Source organism: Schistocerca gregaria, chromosome 4, assembly GCF_023897955.1.
Source record: "Schistocerca gregaria isolate iqSchGreg1 chromosome 4, iqSchGreg1.2, whole genome shotgun sequence".
In the NCBI taxonomy this organism is placed as follows: domain Eukaryota; kingdom Metazoa; phylum Arthropoda; class Insecta; order Orthoptera; family Acrididae; genus Schistocerca; species Schistocerca gregaria.
This window is the reverse complement of record NC_064923.1, coordinates 752,090,673-752,106,410: the sequence shown is the minus strand read 5'-3', so window position 1 is coordinate 752,106,410 and position 15,738 is coordinate 752,090,673. Positions and strand designations below refer to the sequence as shown.

General features: G+C 36.8%; 1 protein-coding gene across 5 annotated transcripts in view; it reads left to right on the top strand.

Annotated features, from left to right (window-relative positions):
* Positions 1-3,195, top strand: part of LOC126365936 (sideroflexin-2) — a 139,958-nt gene extending 136,763 nt beyond the window's left edge. For all 5 annotated transcript variants that reach the window (XM_050008711.1, XM_050008709.1, XM_050008710.1 and 2 more), the window contains 3 exons: positions 492-591; positions 681-728; positions 805-3,195. In XM_050008711.1, the coding sequence (XP_049864668.1) occupies positions 492-591; positions 681-728; positions 805-913 (257 nt within the window). In that variant the 3' untranslated portion in view covers positions 914-3,195. The remainder of the gene's footprint in view (positions 1-491; positions 592-680; positions 729-804) is intronic.
* Positions 3,196-15,738: the final 12,543 nt, after the last annotated feature.

Sequence of the window (15,738 nt, the reverse complement as noted above, 5' to 3'; positions counted from 1 at the left end):
TTGTGAGATGTACTCAAAAAAGAATGTTTAAAACTTCATGGAAATATGTTGCTTTTCTGTTGTCTTCATTTTCCTCAATTGTTCAATTCTCAACAGACAGAAAATACAGTTTACCTCAGTTAATTCCACAATGGCATGGTGCCAGTGGAATTTCACAAGGATAATGAAGCTTAACTTTTAAAGTATGCCACTCAAGGATACAGTTAACCAGAATCATGAATCTCTTTGTGTTGGTGTGATAGTTTAATTTTGGACAGCCACATTGTACTAAGATCACTGTGCTGCCATGTGTTTGAGTAATGAAAAGAAAGTTCATATCAGTCTGCAAAAATAACATTTCCACATCACAAGGATCAGAATTTTAGTATAACAGAATTGCAATATGTAAAAAATGTTTCAGTGAATCATTTTGTTACTGTTAATTCAAATCCAATTCTTGTTTAATCTGATACATTAGTAATGAATATTAAGTATCACATCTTTTTTTGTAGCAATTCTACCAATAGTGATGGAACGCCTGGAAAAGTACCCATGGATGCAAAAAATTAAACCTCTCCATGCACCAATACAAGTTGTACTTGTAGGTTGCTTGTGAGTATTCATCACATTAAGCTTTAAAAATAGAGATTCTACTTTGTACATATAATTATTTAACATTCACTATCTTTCTTTTCTCTTAGTTTGACATTCATGGTACCTGTTGCCTGTGCATTATTTCCACAAAAATGGTAAGTAAGAATCTTTATCCATATCGCAAGTACTTATCTCTTGTAACAGCATTTACATGTAATGTTTATTTTTCAGTTCCTTAAAAATGAGCACCCTAGCATTGCTTGAGCCAGAAGAATATAACAAACTGAAGAAATCTGGACTAGAAATTCCAGAGTACGTTTATTTCAACAAAGGCCTCTAACAGCCAGCTTTATTTGAAGGAATATTGTTTCAAAACTATCTCAGACACAGTTGTTGATATGTGATATTAAATTAGTAATTTTATGATTTGAAAAGACAAACACAAATTAAGTTCAGAATACTATTAAAATGACGACAGAATAAGTTATAATTTTTCCATGTAATGTGTGAACAAAAAGTATATACAAGAATCTGTGAGAGGTTTTCATTTCAGAAAAGTTTGTGTAATAGCCTCTGACATGTTAAAAGTAATCATTGTTGGCAAAACTAAAAACATCTGGGCTCAAGTAGCTGTTCGCCACTCATGTCTCTTGTATAGCAGTGCATTGTATTGTATATTGCACATTATGCTACAAATTATATATGTTTGATTCCATTTTCTTTTTCTGCTTGTAAGTGAACAGGTTACAGGAGACAAATCATGCGTGTTGATATTCATACATTAAGCCATGAATATAAAACGCTGTTATATCATTGTTGGGAAACAAAGTAGTATCGCATATCACAAACATCAGCTTGCCATCCACCGATATTGTGTTTTTAATTGCATACTACTGAAGATTAATTATTTAATTATTCATGTTAAGTGTGGAATCTTGTTTCGTAAATGGGTGTCATTCATTTTTAGATGTCAATTTATGTGACAAACAGAAATATTATTGATGTTATTGGTCTTTATACGCAAATTATTGTTATTATTATTATTATTATTATTATTATTATTATTATTATTATTATTATTATGTCTTTTTACATTTGGCAGGGAACTTTGAAAGAAATCTGGCTTTCAAAGAAAGCATTCTTTGTGAGCAGGTTTGCTTACCCTCTTCCATCCAAGGAGCATTGTTTCTTCTTTTTGGTTGCTCAACTCTGTGTATCCCATTCATAACTATCTTCTTGCAGAAGAGATTCTTGTCACAGGCATCTTCAAGTTTGATTTGTGGGAACTGAAGATCTTTGGTATTTCTAAACTAGGGTATTGTGGTGTTAGGGTTTGAATAAAAAGACAGGAAGATCTTGTTCAACCTGTTCCCGTCCATTCATTTGAGGTGACTGTAAAATTGTACAGTTATCTTGCAGATTGTCTTGCATTATGGATAGGATTTTGGCTGCATGCATAACTATTGGTTTCAGAACAGTTTCACAGTGATGTACTTCAGTGTTTTGTGAAAGTCCGTGATTGGGGACAAAAAGAAATATCTGTGATGTTATTGCTGAAGCTGCCAGATGTAATAAGAATTTTGTGAGTGTCAGCCTTTGCCCATGTTTTACCTTAATCTCAGGTCACATCTACAGCTCATATAAAGTGCCTTTATAAAATAGAATAATTCACAAGGTTTTTAAAATTCCAAAACAGTGATTTCGTATAATTTGGTGTCACTGAAAGATTGAAACTTAAAATGCTTGAAAGTTCTGGTCACCTTCAATTCTTTGTCCTGAATCACTGTTTGGCCAGATCAGATCCCAATAACATTACTGCCAATGTCTCTCTGGACTTCCATTTGTGCCATCAGATGTCCTTAGCTTTAGTATAAGTATGCCTCATGATTCACAATGGTAACCTAGCATTTTAGAATATGGCACAATGCTTGCTGTATTTTCATTGTTGTTTCTGAATGAGTACTTGCTTTTAGGTAGTGAGTCAAAATGGTGTATAGCAAATAATGTTAATAACTAGTCACTATATTAGAACTATGAGTTTTTTTAGTATTAAAATTTATGATCAATATGTGCTCTTCCAATTCATTTAGACAAAAATTGAACAAAATCATCTGACTAGACATCATTGTGTAGAGTATGTATCTGATTGTTTTCATATTGATACCATTTTTGTCATGTAAAGTAGGTCAGTGTATCCTTTTTTTCTCGAATTATTTAATCCGTAGTTGAGTAAAAGAGTCAGCAGTGATGATAAACTATGCAGTCTAACAGCACACAAACACTGCACCATTTCCATTAAAACATGTAACTGTTTCAGTCCACTGTATTAGTGTAGTGTTTTTAAAGCTTGTAATATCTTTGGTTTATGGTATCCTTCCTAAAATGTTGATTCATTGACAATATTAAGTGCCTGAAAATTCAAAATAATCTTATTATGTATGTTTTCCACTTAAAAAACATTTATAAGAAACATAATGATCAGCAATACTGGTACATTGTAGCAGGGACAGTATTTTGGTTGAACTTACTTTTTTTGTGTGTGCTATATGTCATGTATTTTATGTGAAAATGAGTAATAAAACAGCTCCCTAGCCAATCACAGATTGCAGGGAACACATGAAACATTCAGATTCTTTTTATTGTTAGTGTTCTGTGCTGGGAATATTACTGTTTAAAGTGAATTAGTAATTTATTGACACATTTAAAATATTCTTATAACAAGGTATGGTATTGGTAACTTCGTTGTCAACTCATAAATCAGCAGATTTAGCTCTTTTAGGAGTCTAAAAGGATTTCACATGATTTCTGTGGCCATTCCAGTAGCCACAGCGATCTTTGCTTTCATTGTAGAGATAGCAGTTCCTGTTTGACCTCAATTAATCCACTAAATATGTGCATCTGAGTAAAGACTTATTTATTTTCAAATTATGTTTCTAAATAACACTATACCTAGAATCTCTTTTGAGATACTAAAGATTTATTTCAGTCATATTATAACATGATATGAGCATTTTGTAGCTTCTATGATATTACTTCTACTGCACTTGCTATTTTAAGTCTAGTTCCACGATTAAGAAAATCAAATATTACCCTGTTTGCCTGTAATGTAATGAAGCGCTGGGTGACCCTTCTGTATCATTTGGAGTTGTTCCAACCGTGCAGTCGCTCATACCTAGGTATTTGAATATTTACTTTACATCACAAATATGATGAATCTGACCAACCTGTACACATTCACATCTTCTTTTATAAATTCATAGGCCCAAGTACAATGACACTAATATTAAGTGATTTTATTGAGCAAAGTGGTGCAGTGATTAAGGCATTTCTCCCTTCCTTCCTGCTCCTTCTTCTTTTAAAGTGATTTTGAATTCTCTTGTCAAGTCTCTCATAAGCACCTGAAGCTAAACTCACTAAATTATGTCCTTCAAATAACCATAAAGAAAATTAGTGCTCACACATACCAGAGTCAGTTTCATATTTACATTTGGTACCAAAAAAAAAATATTTATTTTTATTTTACATTCTTGAAATTTAGCTGCACATACCACCCTATTAAAAGCCTGGTCATAAGCATAACACTTTATTTAAAAAAGGAAACCTTAATTAACTTGCTAGTTTAGAATTTATCAGATGAACCATCAACAATGTTTTCTATATTGTAAACCTTTTTGCAGAGAATGATTCTTCTTCCTGGAGATAAATCTAAAAAAATATCTTTGTCTTGCAATGTTGTTATTTCCAATCCATTGCTCCTTATGTGTGTCTGAATTCCTAAGGGACCAAACTGCTGAGGTCATCAGTCTCTGGACTTACACACTACTTAAACTAACTTATGCTAAGAACAACGCACGCATCCATGCCCGAGGGAGGATTCAAACCTCCAGTGGGAGGGACTGTGCTATCCATAACATGACACCTCAAACTGTGCCGGCCACTCTGTGTGGCTTCCTTCTTTCCGTCCTCCATTCATTCATTCAGTTATTTATTGTGTTCTGTAGATCTGATCAAGAAGTAGAAACTTCAAGGACATGGAATGAGTCACGTATTCTTGATAGTTTCGTTTTGTATGCTAAATACTTTTCCTTGTACACTACAGCTGAAATCACCTGATAATGCAAATAAAGAAGCAATATAACTCTGCATTCACACAGTGCTGTGTAATAAAAATTGATGTCATAGAACACTAATTGTTTCAAAATATAAACGAGCATAATTAATGAGTAGCAAAAAGTCATCTGGCTGCAGATACTTCGTGCTGCCTGTGCAAGACCAGGGTGGGTTTCTAATTAAATATTAGGTACAAGGATGATACCAAAAAGCTTCATCATGTCTAAAAGAAAACCCAACAGAAGTAGCGTTATTAGAATTTGAAGTGTTGATGGAAAGTACAGATTTCACACTGATAACGACTTGCCAAGCCCACAAATCCTGGGCCTTACTCTTGTTGGATTGCATGTATGTTGCACTGATAAAAGTAACTATACTCTAAGTGCAACCACTTCGAAGGAGTATCTGTGGAGGGGCCAGACTAATACCTGATGGGGAGCAGCAGCCTTGCCAGTAGTTGCAGGGGTAAGTCTGGATGACTGACTGTTTTGACCTTGTAACATTAGCCAAAACTACAACCGTTACGTTTCCATGTTTACTGTATGATTTAATAATGATGGCCTCCTCATTAGCCAAAGATTATTTAAGTAAAATAGTCACCCATTTGGATCTCCAGTTGGGGATTACTCATCAGGGAGAAAAAAAAAAAAACAAAAAAACAAATAGGGTATACATACGTCAAAGGATGGAACATTACGTGCAGATTCAGAAGGCAACATGGCCAGAATAGTCAAGGATGTGGGCATCTGAAGGACTTTTTTGGTAATAAAAGAGTTAGTTAAAAATTAACTCATATATTTAGTAGACTGTGTGTGTGTGTGTGTGTGTGTGTGTGTGTGTGTGTGTGTGTGTGTGTGTGTGTACCTGTAAGACCATCAGCCAGTCATAGAGATCATGAGAAGATGTAATTTCAGTGTCGGAACAAAGTCAGAAGAAACAGGGGGAGTATGTGAGTGATAACTTCGCCACTAGCTGAAAGCCAGTGCCAGAGCGAGCTCATGCTTGAAGCCGTTGTAATTCAGCAGCAGCTAGCAGTCAACACAGTCAACATATGGCTGCTCTCTCATCGTTCCTATTGGCTACTGAAAGCAGGTGAACATGAGCATGTCACATGGGAACACACAACCTTTGCTGAAGTGGTGATCCTACTCAGCTCATAGGCTATAACAAATTGTTCTTGAACATTGCAGGAGAATAATAAGAAATAAAATAACAATTTTAAATAACAAGCAGACTTGCACACTTCCTACCCTACTGAAAGATCCATGTACACTTGGGAGATGGGAGCAGAAGTGGGTGGTGCATTTGGGGGCCTATAGTTAAGCGTAACAAAAGTCTGGTCGGCTTAGCTCACCATACAAATTTGACTGGCCTGAAGGATGGCTAGGTGGTGCTGTGGTTATAGCTGGATGCGAGAGGCGATGTTACTGGCTATCCACCCTCCACAGCAGTTGAGTAATATGAGCAATAGTTATTGCTAGCCATTTACAACACTCACATGACTAATATTAAAGGAGGCCTTGGAGGAACTTATAAATTAATATGGCATTTAGATACTGTCCTGAACATTGTAAGTAATATTTTTCTTTAATTTTATTAGTTAGTGTTAATCAAAATTCTAATTATAAATAGTCACAAAAACAGTATAAAAAATGGGTGTCCATGCATTCAGCATTAACAGATCCAAAATTATATTCTTAGATATAGAATGAATTTTAAGATTAGTTTGAAAGTTTCAAATCCGTAGTACTGTTGCATATAAATTTAAATTCTCAAAAAAATCAAGCAGAAACACGTTCCTGAAACCAGTCACAGAAGATGAACTGAGGAAAACTACTAAAGCTGAAGTCCAAGATATCTATGGGTAATATTATACAGTCCTTAGATAAAAAACAAGTTACATATGCAATGTTTCTGTCTTTCTTTAAAATTATTGTACCTTATTGACCATGAAATACCGATAAGAAAATTGGAAAACTATAGTAATTGAGGGCAAGCAGGCAAGTGGATAGAACCATACTTTTGCAACAGGAAACAATATCTATCAATAGGAAATGCATATCAGTCAGAAACCAAAGCCATCAAATATGGAGTGCCACAGGGATCTGCAATGGTGCCATTGCTGTTTAATCTGTTTGTTAATGACATGGGTGCTAAAGAGAAGAACAAGAAAGTAATGTATGCAGATGACATGACAATACTGAAGAATGACCAAAATGTGGTACAGCTTGAGAAAAGAGCTTACATATCTGTGAACACCGCAGCTCAGTGGCTCCTGGAAAATGAACTTGTTATAAACTGAAAAAAGGCCAAGGTGTGCTGTGCACATGGTTTTAGAGGTGGATGAAACAAGACTGAGACGTAGAATCTCCCTAGATTCTTAGGTATCACTGTGGTTTAGAAGCTGAAATGGAAACAACATATTAATTCTGTTTGTAAGAAACTCAGCTCCGTCATATTCGTACTGAGGCAAGTATCACTGTGTGCAGACAAACAGTTTATGTGCACAGTATACCATGGACTCTTCAAACCACATCTGCAGTATGGAGCAATAATATGGGGAAACTCAAACATTCACGAGTAAAAAGGATGTTCACATAAAAAAATAAATAAACAGTCAGGACTATATTAACAAGAAAGACTTCTGAAAAACCCAGAAAAATGATTCAAAAGACTAGGTGTCTTAACTTTTACATCCTTGTACATACATAAAACAATAACATATGTCACAAAAGATAGTGCATACTAGACTACAAATGCTAGTGTACACACCCACAACACACAGAGGAAGAATGACATAAGAAGCATACCTCACCGACTGACAATGCTTCTAAAAGGACCCCATTATTCAGGTATCAAATTACTAAGAAGTCTGCCTAAAAACTGCATGACAGCGTGCTTGACTATATACCATGTAATCCTACACGATCAAATTCAATTCAGCCGCAGCTCACCGTCCAGCCTCTGGATCACAGGATCCTGGGTTGGATTCCCAGCCGGGTTGGGGATTTTCTCCACCCGGGGGCTGGGTGTTTGTGTTGTCCTCATCATTTCATCGTCACTCAGGGAAATGGCAAGACTGGACAGAGTAAAGATTGCGAATTTGTACGGGCGCTAATAACTGCGTCATTGAGCACTCTACAAGCCAAACATCACCACCATCAAATTCAATTTGTCTACATCACTAATATTCCAGCTTGTAATGCCCCATCCTGTTCTATCCTTATATGGATCAATTTTCGCCTGCAAATGACCGTGGTTGGTGATCGGACTTGTAATTATAATGGGTGGACACTCATGTGCAGTAAGACCTCAGTGTTGATTTCACTAATCGCTCTAAGCACTGTAGAGCTAAGCCCTTACCACACAATCTTTAATTTTCGAATAATTTGAACCGATATAGTAACTTGACAAGCAAACAAGGGGGAAGAGAGCACACAAAATAAGTCATAATGACTTTGAAATAGCGACATACACTGCATATGGACGATATGCATCCTACATATGTATCACTTTCATTGCCACAGAAAAAGACACTTTCATCAGTACAGAATACATCTATTTTAAAACTTGAGACACTTTTATGTAAAATAACACTTGAATGTTGAGTGAAAAGATCCTGCTAAGCAGTAAAGATCCATGGCTGTGGTGGTGGTGTTATTTGTAGTTTTTGTACCTGATAAAGCATATTTCTTTGACAATATTTTTACACGGAATTGACCACTGACTGAAAATGAGTTTTTAACTGATATTACTTGATAATTTTCAATGTGAAGAATTTTTGAACAGATAATACTTCAATGCAATGTAACAAAAACAATTTCCTACACTTTTGTTGAAACATCTGTTTATTTTGATACATGCCATGAATCAGTAAAACCATGTGATCTGAACACCACAGTAATATTCTTTCTTGCAGTAATGAAAATTTGCACAATGCCTTTTGTTGTCTTCTTCTGCAACAGTTTGTATTATGCTTGTCAGTTTAATACAATAGCTGGTACTTTGAACACTATCTATGCTTTGCTTAATATGGCAGTAATAACTTGAAGCACTTTGTATAAGCTTATGTATACTCATCTTATGATCTGAAGAGATGCTGATTAAATATCACAGTATGTGAAAAGGACACACTAAACATCTACTGAAATACCAACGCTGTGATAAAGCTTGTTGCTTTTAAACGCTTATCTCGTATTAACTTGTACGAGAGGACAACGAATCATGGCTTTTACAATGTCTGTTGCTATGGCAAACAGAATATACTAAACTTCACTATAGAAATAAATACTTCAGTCTTTTTTGGTATTGAGCAACATGTTGCAGCCTCTGAGAAGATTTTGCTACCCATGGCTGGTTTAGCAGCTTTTACGCAGTGACTTCCAAATCTTAATGCCCATCACAGCAAACGACAACTTCACACTGGTCCTCATAATAACATTGCCACTTCTGATTGGTTGACTAATACCTGCTAAATACTGTATAATTATGTGTAGCAATAATTCCCCATCCATTCAAGGCTGTTTAATAGTGATTGTGCTCACTTTAATTACCACACAATACTATATGTGGGCATTGCACCACTCGCTACTTTACAACCTTTCCGACTCACAAAGAGAACTGTTCTGGAACTCTTCTCCTTCTTCTTCTTCTTCTTATTTTTCTTTTTTGCACCTGTCTTATCCTTCCACAGGGGAGTCCCTTTAGATTTTAACTTAAGCCTAAAGCCATGACTCATTACAGCCTTAATTACAAAGATTCATATTACTTTTAAAACTAAGACCTACTTAACAATATATAGAGATTAATGTGCTGGTGTAAGCTGTGGCCAGCACACCGGCTGGCAAAGAGGTTGCAATAAAACTGATAATAGGCGCTGAATCAAGCACGCCTATTGCGAAAGAGGCCAAAGACAGACTTGCAAGCAACGCACCACTAACGCCCTCTCGTCTGAAAGTATTTAAATCACTGCTGCGGACTGGAGGGCCCGGTCAGTCAGTCATAGTCTCTCAGTTTCCATCATCCTCAGTTAATAGCTGAGTCACTATTCTAGCTGATGTCTGTCAGTTCACGTCAGCAGCTATGAGAGTGGAGTGTTTATAGCAGGACTTGTACCTCACTAGCAGTGGGGCTAATGTGGACTATTACAGAAGAGCACGTACCACAACACATGGAGTGGCTAAAAGATAAGTAGGTTCTTGTTCTTATGAATAAAGAACCCTGTCAAAACATGTGTGGAGTTCTGTTATAGAAAGAGAATACCGGACAAAAAATGGCTCTGAGCACTATGGGACTTAACATATTAGGTCATCAGTCCCCTAGAACTTAGAACTACATAAACCTAACTAACCTAAGGACATCACACACATACATGCCCACAGCGGCATTCGAACCTGCAACCGTAGCGGTCACGCGGTTCCAGACTGAAGTGCCTAGAACTGCTCGGCCACACCAGCCGGCGATACTGGTCACCAAATGACATCCTCTCCTTGCTTCCCATGGTATAAAACTCTATAGTAGCAGTGATGACACCAAAATTAATAAAAAAAACATTATTAGAGTTATAAATTTAACACACAGTTACAGATTATTGGTTGTGTACTTCACAGGCTGGTGGCAGCACCTTGGTGGCAATCTGCTAATCTGCTTTACTGTACCCTGCTGCCATTAGATGGCATATGTGCCCTCAGTGCTATACTGTTCACTGCTTGCTTTATACAAGTTTTTGCAACTGCTCTGCTACTGATCATACTTTATTTAAGTTATGGCAGAGAATAATGAAATAACTTTTACGAAATAAAATGGAACTATATTCCTTCACTGTCTGACGTACTTGTGTCATTACAAGCACCCATAAATGAACACATTCCATGAAAATTGCAAAAAAGGAACTAAGATGTATTCTGGTCAATTCTTAAAAATCTGTTACAATAAAACCCTATAGTCAAAATTAGATTATAACAAAGTAACATAACTGTTATGTAAAAGGTATCACTAAAGTTTCAACAAACAAAAAATAGAATATAGCCTAAATGTCATTATAAAAGTCTATGAACATCGTATCTCCTTTAGTCACATTTACGCAAACACAAATGATCCAGGCCAATAAATATGTAAAATGAATACCATGAATTGCAGCAGAAATCAAGCATTTGTTTACCTTGCAGAAATGACCAAAAAGTTAACTCCCACTATTTCTTATTCCAAACAACAGTCAGTAAAAGCTAAATAATACAAAAAATATTCAGAAATAGCAATATAACATTATATAGAGAAAAGTGAAAACTTATCCTGTTTACAGGCAGTCTACAAAATATTAGAGTGCTACAATCAAACCATGACATGCTACATTGCAGAAATTACAAATTACATGTGAAACTTCACAGTGTCTATGACTCTGTGCTAATTAATAATGATTGGAAATAAAACATCACAATCTGGAAACAAGTTGTTATGCTTCAGCTGTGTCAGTTGCACAACCCAGGACCTAATGGGTTGGTTTAAAACTACTATGCTGACACTGTTTGCAAGTTAAGTAAATAATTACTAATATGTGTGAAGGTTCCTCTCTTGAACTTTGTGTACATACATTGCATATGAAGTGGTTTACATTTGGAAAGACTGCTGTTTAAAATTAATATTGCCACATTGAAATTTAAGGGAGGCTCTTTACGATACATTAAAAAAATTACTATCCAAGCTTTTGAAACTGTTATATACTTGTCCAGGGAATAAAGAGGGGCAGGTTGGGGAAAGTTAGAAAGGAAGGCCAAATTACCCACACCCCACATTGAGAGGTACCCTTGTCCACCTGTTGTGAGGACAAGAGGTGGCAAAAATCTAAAGAGAAACATCAGGAAGAGTCGAAGGTCTAATGTAGTAGATTGATAAGCACTGCAGAAATGATGGACTGGGATGTAAAAATGGAGTAACACAGAAGTGAACTTATCTGAAGAAAAACTTCAATAAGAAATCTAGCAGATTTAGAGGAAATGGCAGATGAAGTGACATCTGCCATTATGACCTCATACTTAGAAAACTGTCAAATCACTAGGAAGTTCACAAACAAGAATGTTCCTTGGCAGAAAAATAATCTAGAATTGGAAAGAAACCAGGTAAGAGGACTGTCTAACTCTGAGAACAGTAGGACAATGGCCAAAATATCAAAAGGCCCTTTGTCAGATACAATCTTAATGTTAACCAATCAGAACAGTCATCCTGGAAAGTATTCTGGGAGGAGGTATAAGGTATAACCGCCAGAGCCAGACTTCACAAAACCATCACAAGAATAATCCAGGACATACACCAAGGAGAGAGGTTGATGAATATAGCAGGTCAGCACAGACACTCAAAGTACACCTGAACACTCATTTGTTCCCGTGCACCCTGGCGGACAATTCAGTCCCTGTGAGGCACTGACTTAGAGGTAACTAGTAGGAGAACTGTGAATCTCTCAAGGAATGTTGGAGTGCAAGAAAGTACAGTGGGTGTTAGAAATATTGGAACCATTCAGGTCAGTGGGTCCAGATGGTACCTCTCCAGCTCTGCTGCGACAAGCAGGACAGGGATTAATCAGAGTCCTAGGCAGACAGTTTTGAGTCAGTTTAGCTACAGCAGTTATCCCTAATACTTGGACGATTATGAAGGCTGTTTTCATTCTGAAGCCAGGGAGAACTGATCGTACCAAGGCTAAGGACATGAGACCAATCAGTCTGTCCTCCTTTCTACTGAAGATATTGGAAAAATTGATTGGCATGCCCATTAGAGAAAGAGAGTTAACTCAGGTTCCTCTACACAAAAACCAAAATGCATAACAAGTAGGAAAATCATGTGAAATAAACCTTCACCAACTTGTTTGCAAGGTAGGAAAACCACCACACTTTCAGAAAATGGCACCCTGTATCTTCCTGGATATTGAGATGGCTTTCAGCAACATGACCTTCAAATCCATAGTTAAAGCTGCAGAAGTGCAAGACATGTGTAGGCAGATTAAGACCAAGCTAAATAAATGAAAGTTAGAAGCTAGCAAGATGGATATGGAAATTATTATCAACACCATCAGAGGGGGTCCACAAGGTATGGGTTTGTCCCTGCTGTAGTGTAATGAACTCATTAAAGAGTTAAATGCTAGAGATAACTTTTGACAAGGATACACAGATAATAATACTTGGCAAAGTTGTGGGGACTGTTAGAACAATGGTGCAATGTGCTTTGAATATTCTGCAAAACTGGTGTAATAACAGTACTTAAGGTTCATTACCAAGAAAATTGTTGCAGTAATGTTCACAAGGAAGCATATTGAGGACAAGAACTGGAAGCTTAAGCTCTTTGATGAAATTCTACCATCAGAGGTGGTAATAAACTATCTAGGCATAATCCTAGATGCAAAACTAATGTGGACCCTTCGATAAGTTCCGAGGCAAAAGGTGAAGGCAAAAGGTGTTCTCATGTGCACTGGAAGGGACTGAGGAAAAAACTGGGGTCTAAGTGTCAGGAGCACGGTCTGGATATACACTTATATAATAAAATCTATAACATCTTACTGGGCTACATTATGATGGAATAAAGTAGAACAGAAGGTGACAGCTAAGGAGCTCAAGAAGGTGCAGAGATTGGCTTGTCTAGCCATAACAGGCAGAATTAGCAGCACACCCATGCATACCACACTGAACATGTCCTCATCACATCTTTGGTTTACAATGGAGGCAGTGGCATCAGGTTCAAAACTGGAAATATTTAGAATATCCAGTATCCCACAAAAAATAACATATGTAGTAAATACAGGAATGATCAGGTAAGTGCTAGCTGACTGTACAATAGTTTTCAGCTGCTTCAACAAACCTTCCAGTGTAACAAATGGAAGAAGGAAGTAGTGGAAGAATGAACCACAATACCATTCACATGACAGTATGGTTTACTGATTGGTCAAATACAGGCAAAGGCTGCTTGTGTCAGGGTATACGGGGTACAGACTAGACTAGATAGGACAATCTCTCTAGGGAAGCTGGCAATAATATTCCAGACTGAGACATTTTCAATCAGAGTATGTGCAGAAGAGAGTCTACATAGGTCCTACAAGGATCATCTACATTAATTCAGTCAGCCAAACAGTTCTGAAATCTCTGTCAACTCCTGCAATGAAGTCCAAGATTATTGCAGAATGCCAGAAGTTACTTTTGAGTTAGAGGAAAGAAATAGGATAAAGCAGCTGAGGGTCGCTGGTTTCTCAGGTATTACTGGTAACGAACAAGCTGGCTAACCAGGACAGGGGCAGTGGGCCAAAACCTATCCCATATATCACTAAGATGATGATGAACTCAGCCGGCCAGTGTAGCCGAGCAGTTCTGGGCGCTTCAGTCTGGAACCGCTATGGTCGCAGGTTCGAATCCTGCCTCGGGGATGGATGTGTGTGATGTCCTTAGGTTGGTTAGGTTTAAGTAGTTCTAAGTTCTAGGGGACTGATGACCTCAGATGTTAAGTCCCATAGTGCTCAGAGCCATTTGATGATAAACTCAAAACTACATAGCTTTATCAGAAGCAGCACATAGATCTTCAGACTAAGACGTAAAAACAGAAACATGGTAAGCTAATGATGCGAAAACAATGGTTATAAAGAAGTTCTGCAGTCCTGGGCTTGAACAAAGGCAAATAAATCTCAAGGTAAGTTTAATGACTGACTTTATTGTAGGTTAGTTGGTGCATTTTTTGCAGCTTACAATAAAAAAGTGCAACTTCTTCAAGAAACCCATCAGTGGAGCTGAAATACTCACAGTGAAGCTAATTTTCTTCCCTAATTGACAAATTTTTGCCTAAAATTTTTCTTTTTGTCACTGTTATAATGTTTTTACACATCATGGAACATTACGTAATTCCTCATTTCTTATTAAGAGCAAAAGTTTTCAGATGGTAATTGAACTCCTTCCTGTTACATACTGTCCTATTTCTCCTTTAAGGTGAAGACAGTGAAATGTTTGGGAGACAGCTGTTTATTGACTTTGTTGCCTTCGAGTAATAACTTATCTGACTCACTGTGATAAAAGTCATTTACTCACCCATTATTACAGCAAGAGAGAGAAAGAGGGAGAGGGAGAGGGAGAGGGAGAGGGAGAGGGAGAGAGAGAGAGAGAGAGAGAGAGAGAGAGAGAGGGTACTTAATAAAAATAGTATTCATTAGAATGGCTAGCTACTGCTAAGAAACTTACTAAATTAGTAAAAAATTAAACAACACTTTAATTTTACATTAAAAGGAAAAATTATCAATACCCTTAAGATCACTAGGCTCAAAAAATATCAGTCTGTTCTGACATACTCAAACATCTCATTTTTGAGCTGTATATCCTTCACTTCATTACTAAATTTCAATTGCTTTTTTGAATCAACTAAAATAGTGGGGTGGAGGTTTCTCATAGCCATAGCCATGCTCAGTAGAAATAAATTTACATTTTTTTCCTTCAAAGCAGGAGAGCCATCTCTTCATCAACACTCACCTTCTTCCTGTTTCATAAATCGGTGGGACTGAGATCAGGACCTTTGTTTATATGCATGGGAGTTGTATGTTCATCTCAGTCGTTTGATGCAGCTTGCATCTCTGGGTCATCTTAGCCTCTTCCAGGTTAAGTGATATGGATTTGACTTCTGTACTGTCTCCGGGATCAGTCACAATGTCTGAAACAATACTTTTGGTCTAATCATATGACAGAAAGAGTCATATTTTGGAGACAATCTGCAATAAAATATTTCTTTTTGTAGTTCATCAAATATATAGTGCTCACAGACATTTTAAGGACACATCTAAATTTTGTTGAATCCCCATGTAGACCTTTAAGTATGAATATTTCAGTCAGTGTTATAAGAGGTCTGAATTATGAGTCTGTAGTTAAAATTTCACTGCTCTGTCCCAAATACTTTTGGAGATTTAATGTTTTTCTCTTTTATAAACAGAGCCAGAGAATCCTGTTTTTGTGACTAAAATGTTTTCTTTCTCTAAAACTGTAAGTTCTACATCTATGAAGTTTTTAATGCCATAGCAATCACAAGAAATACTTGGTCATCTCT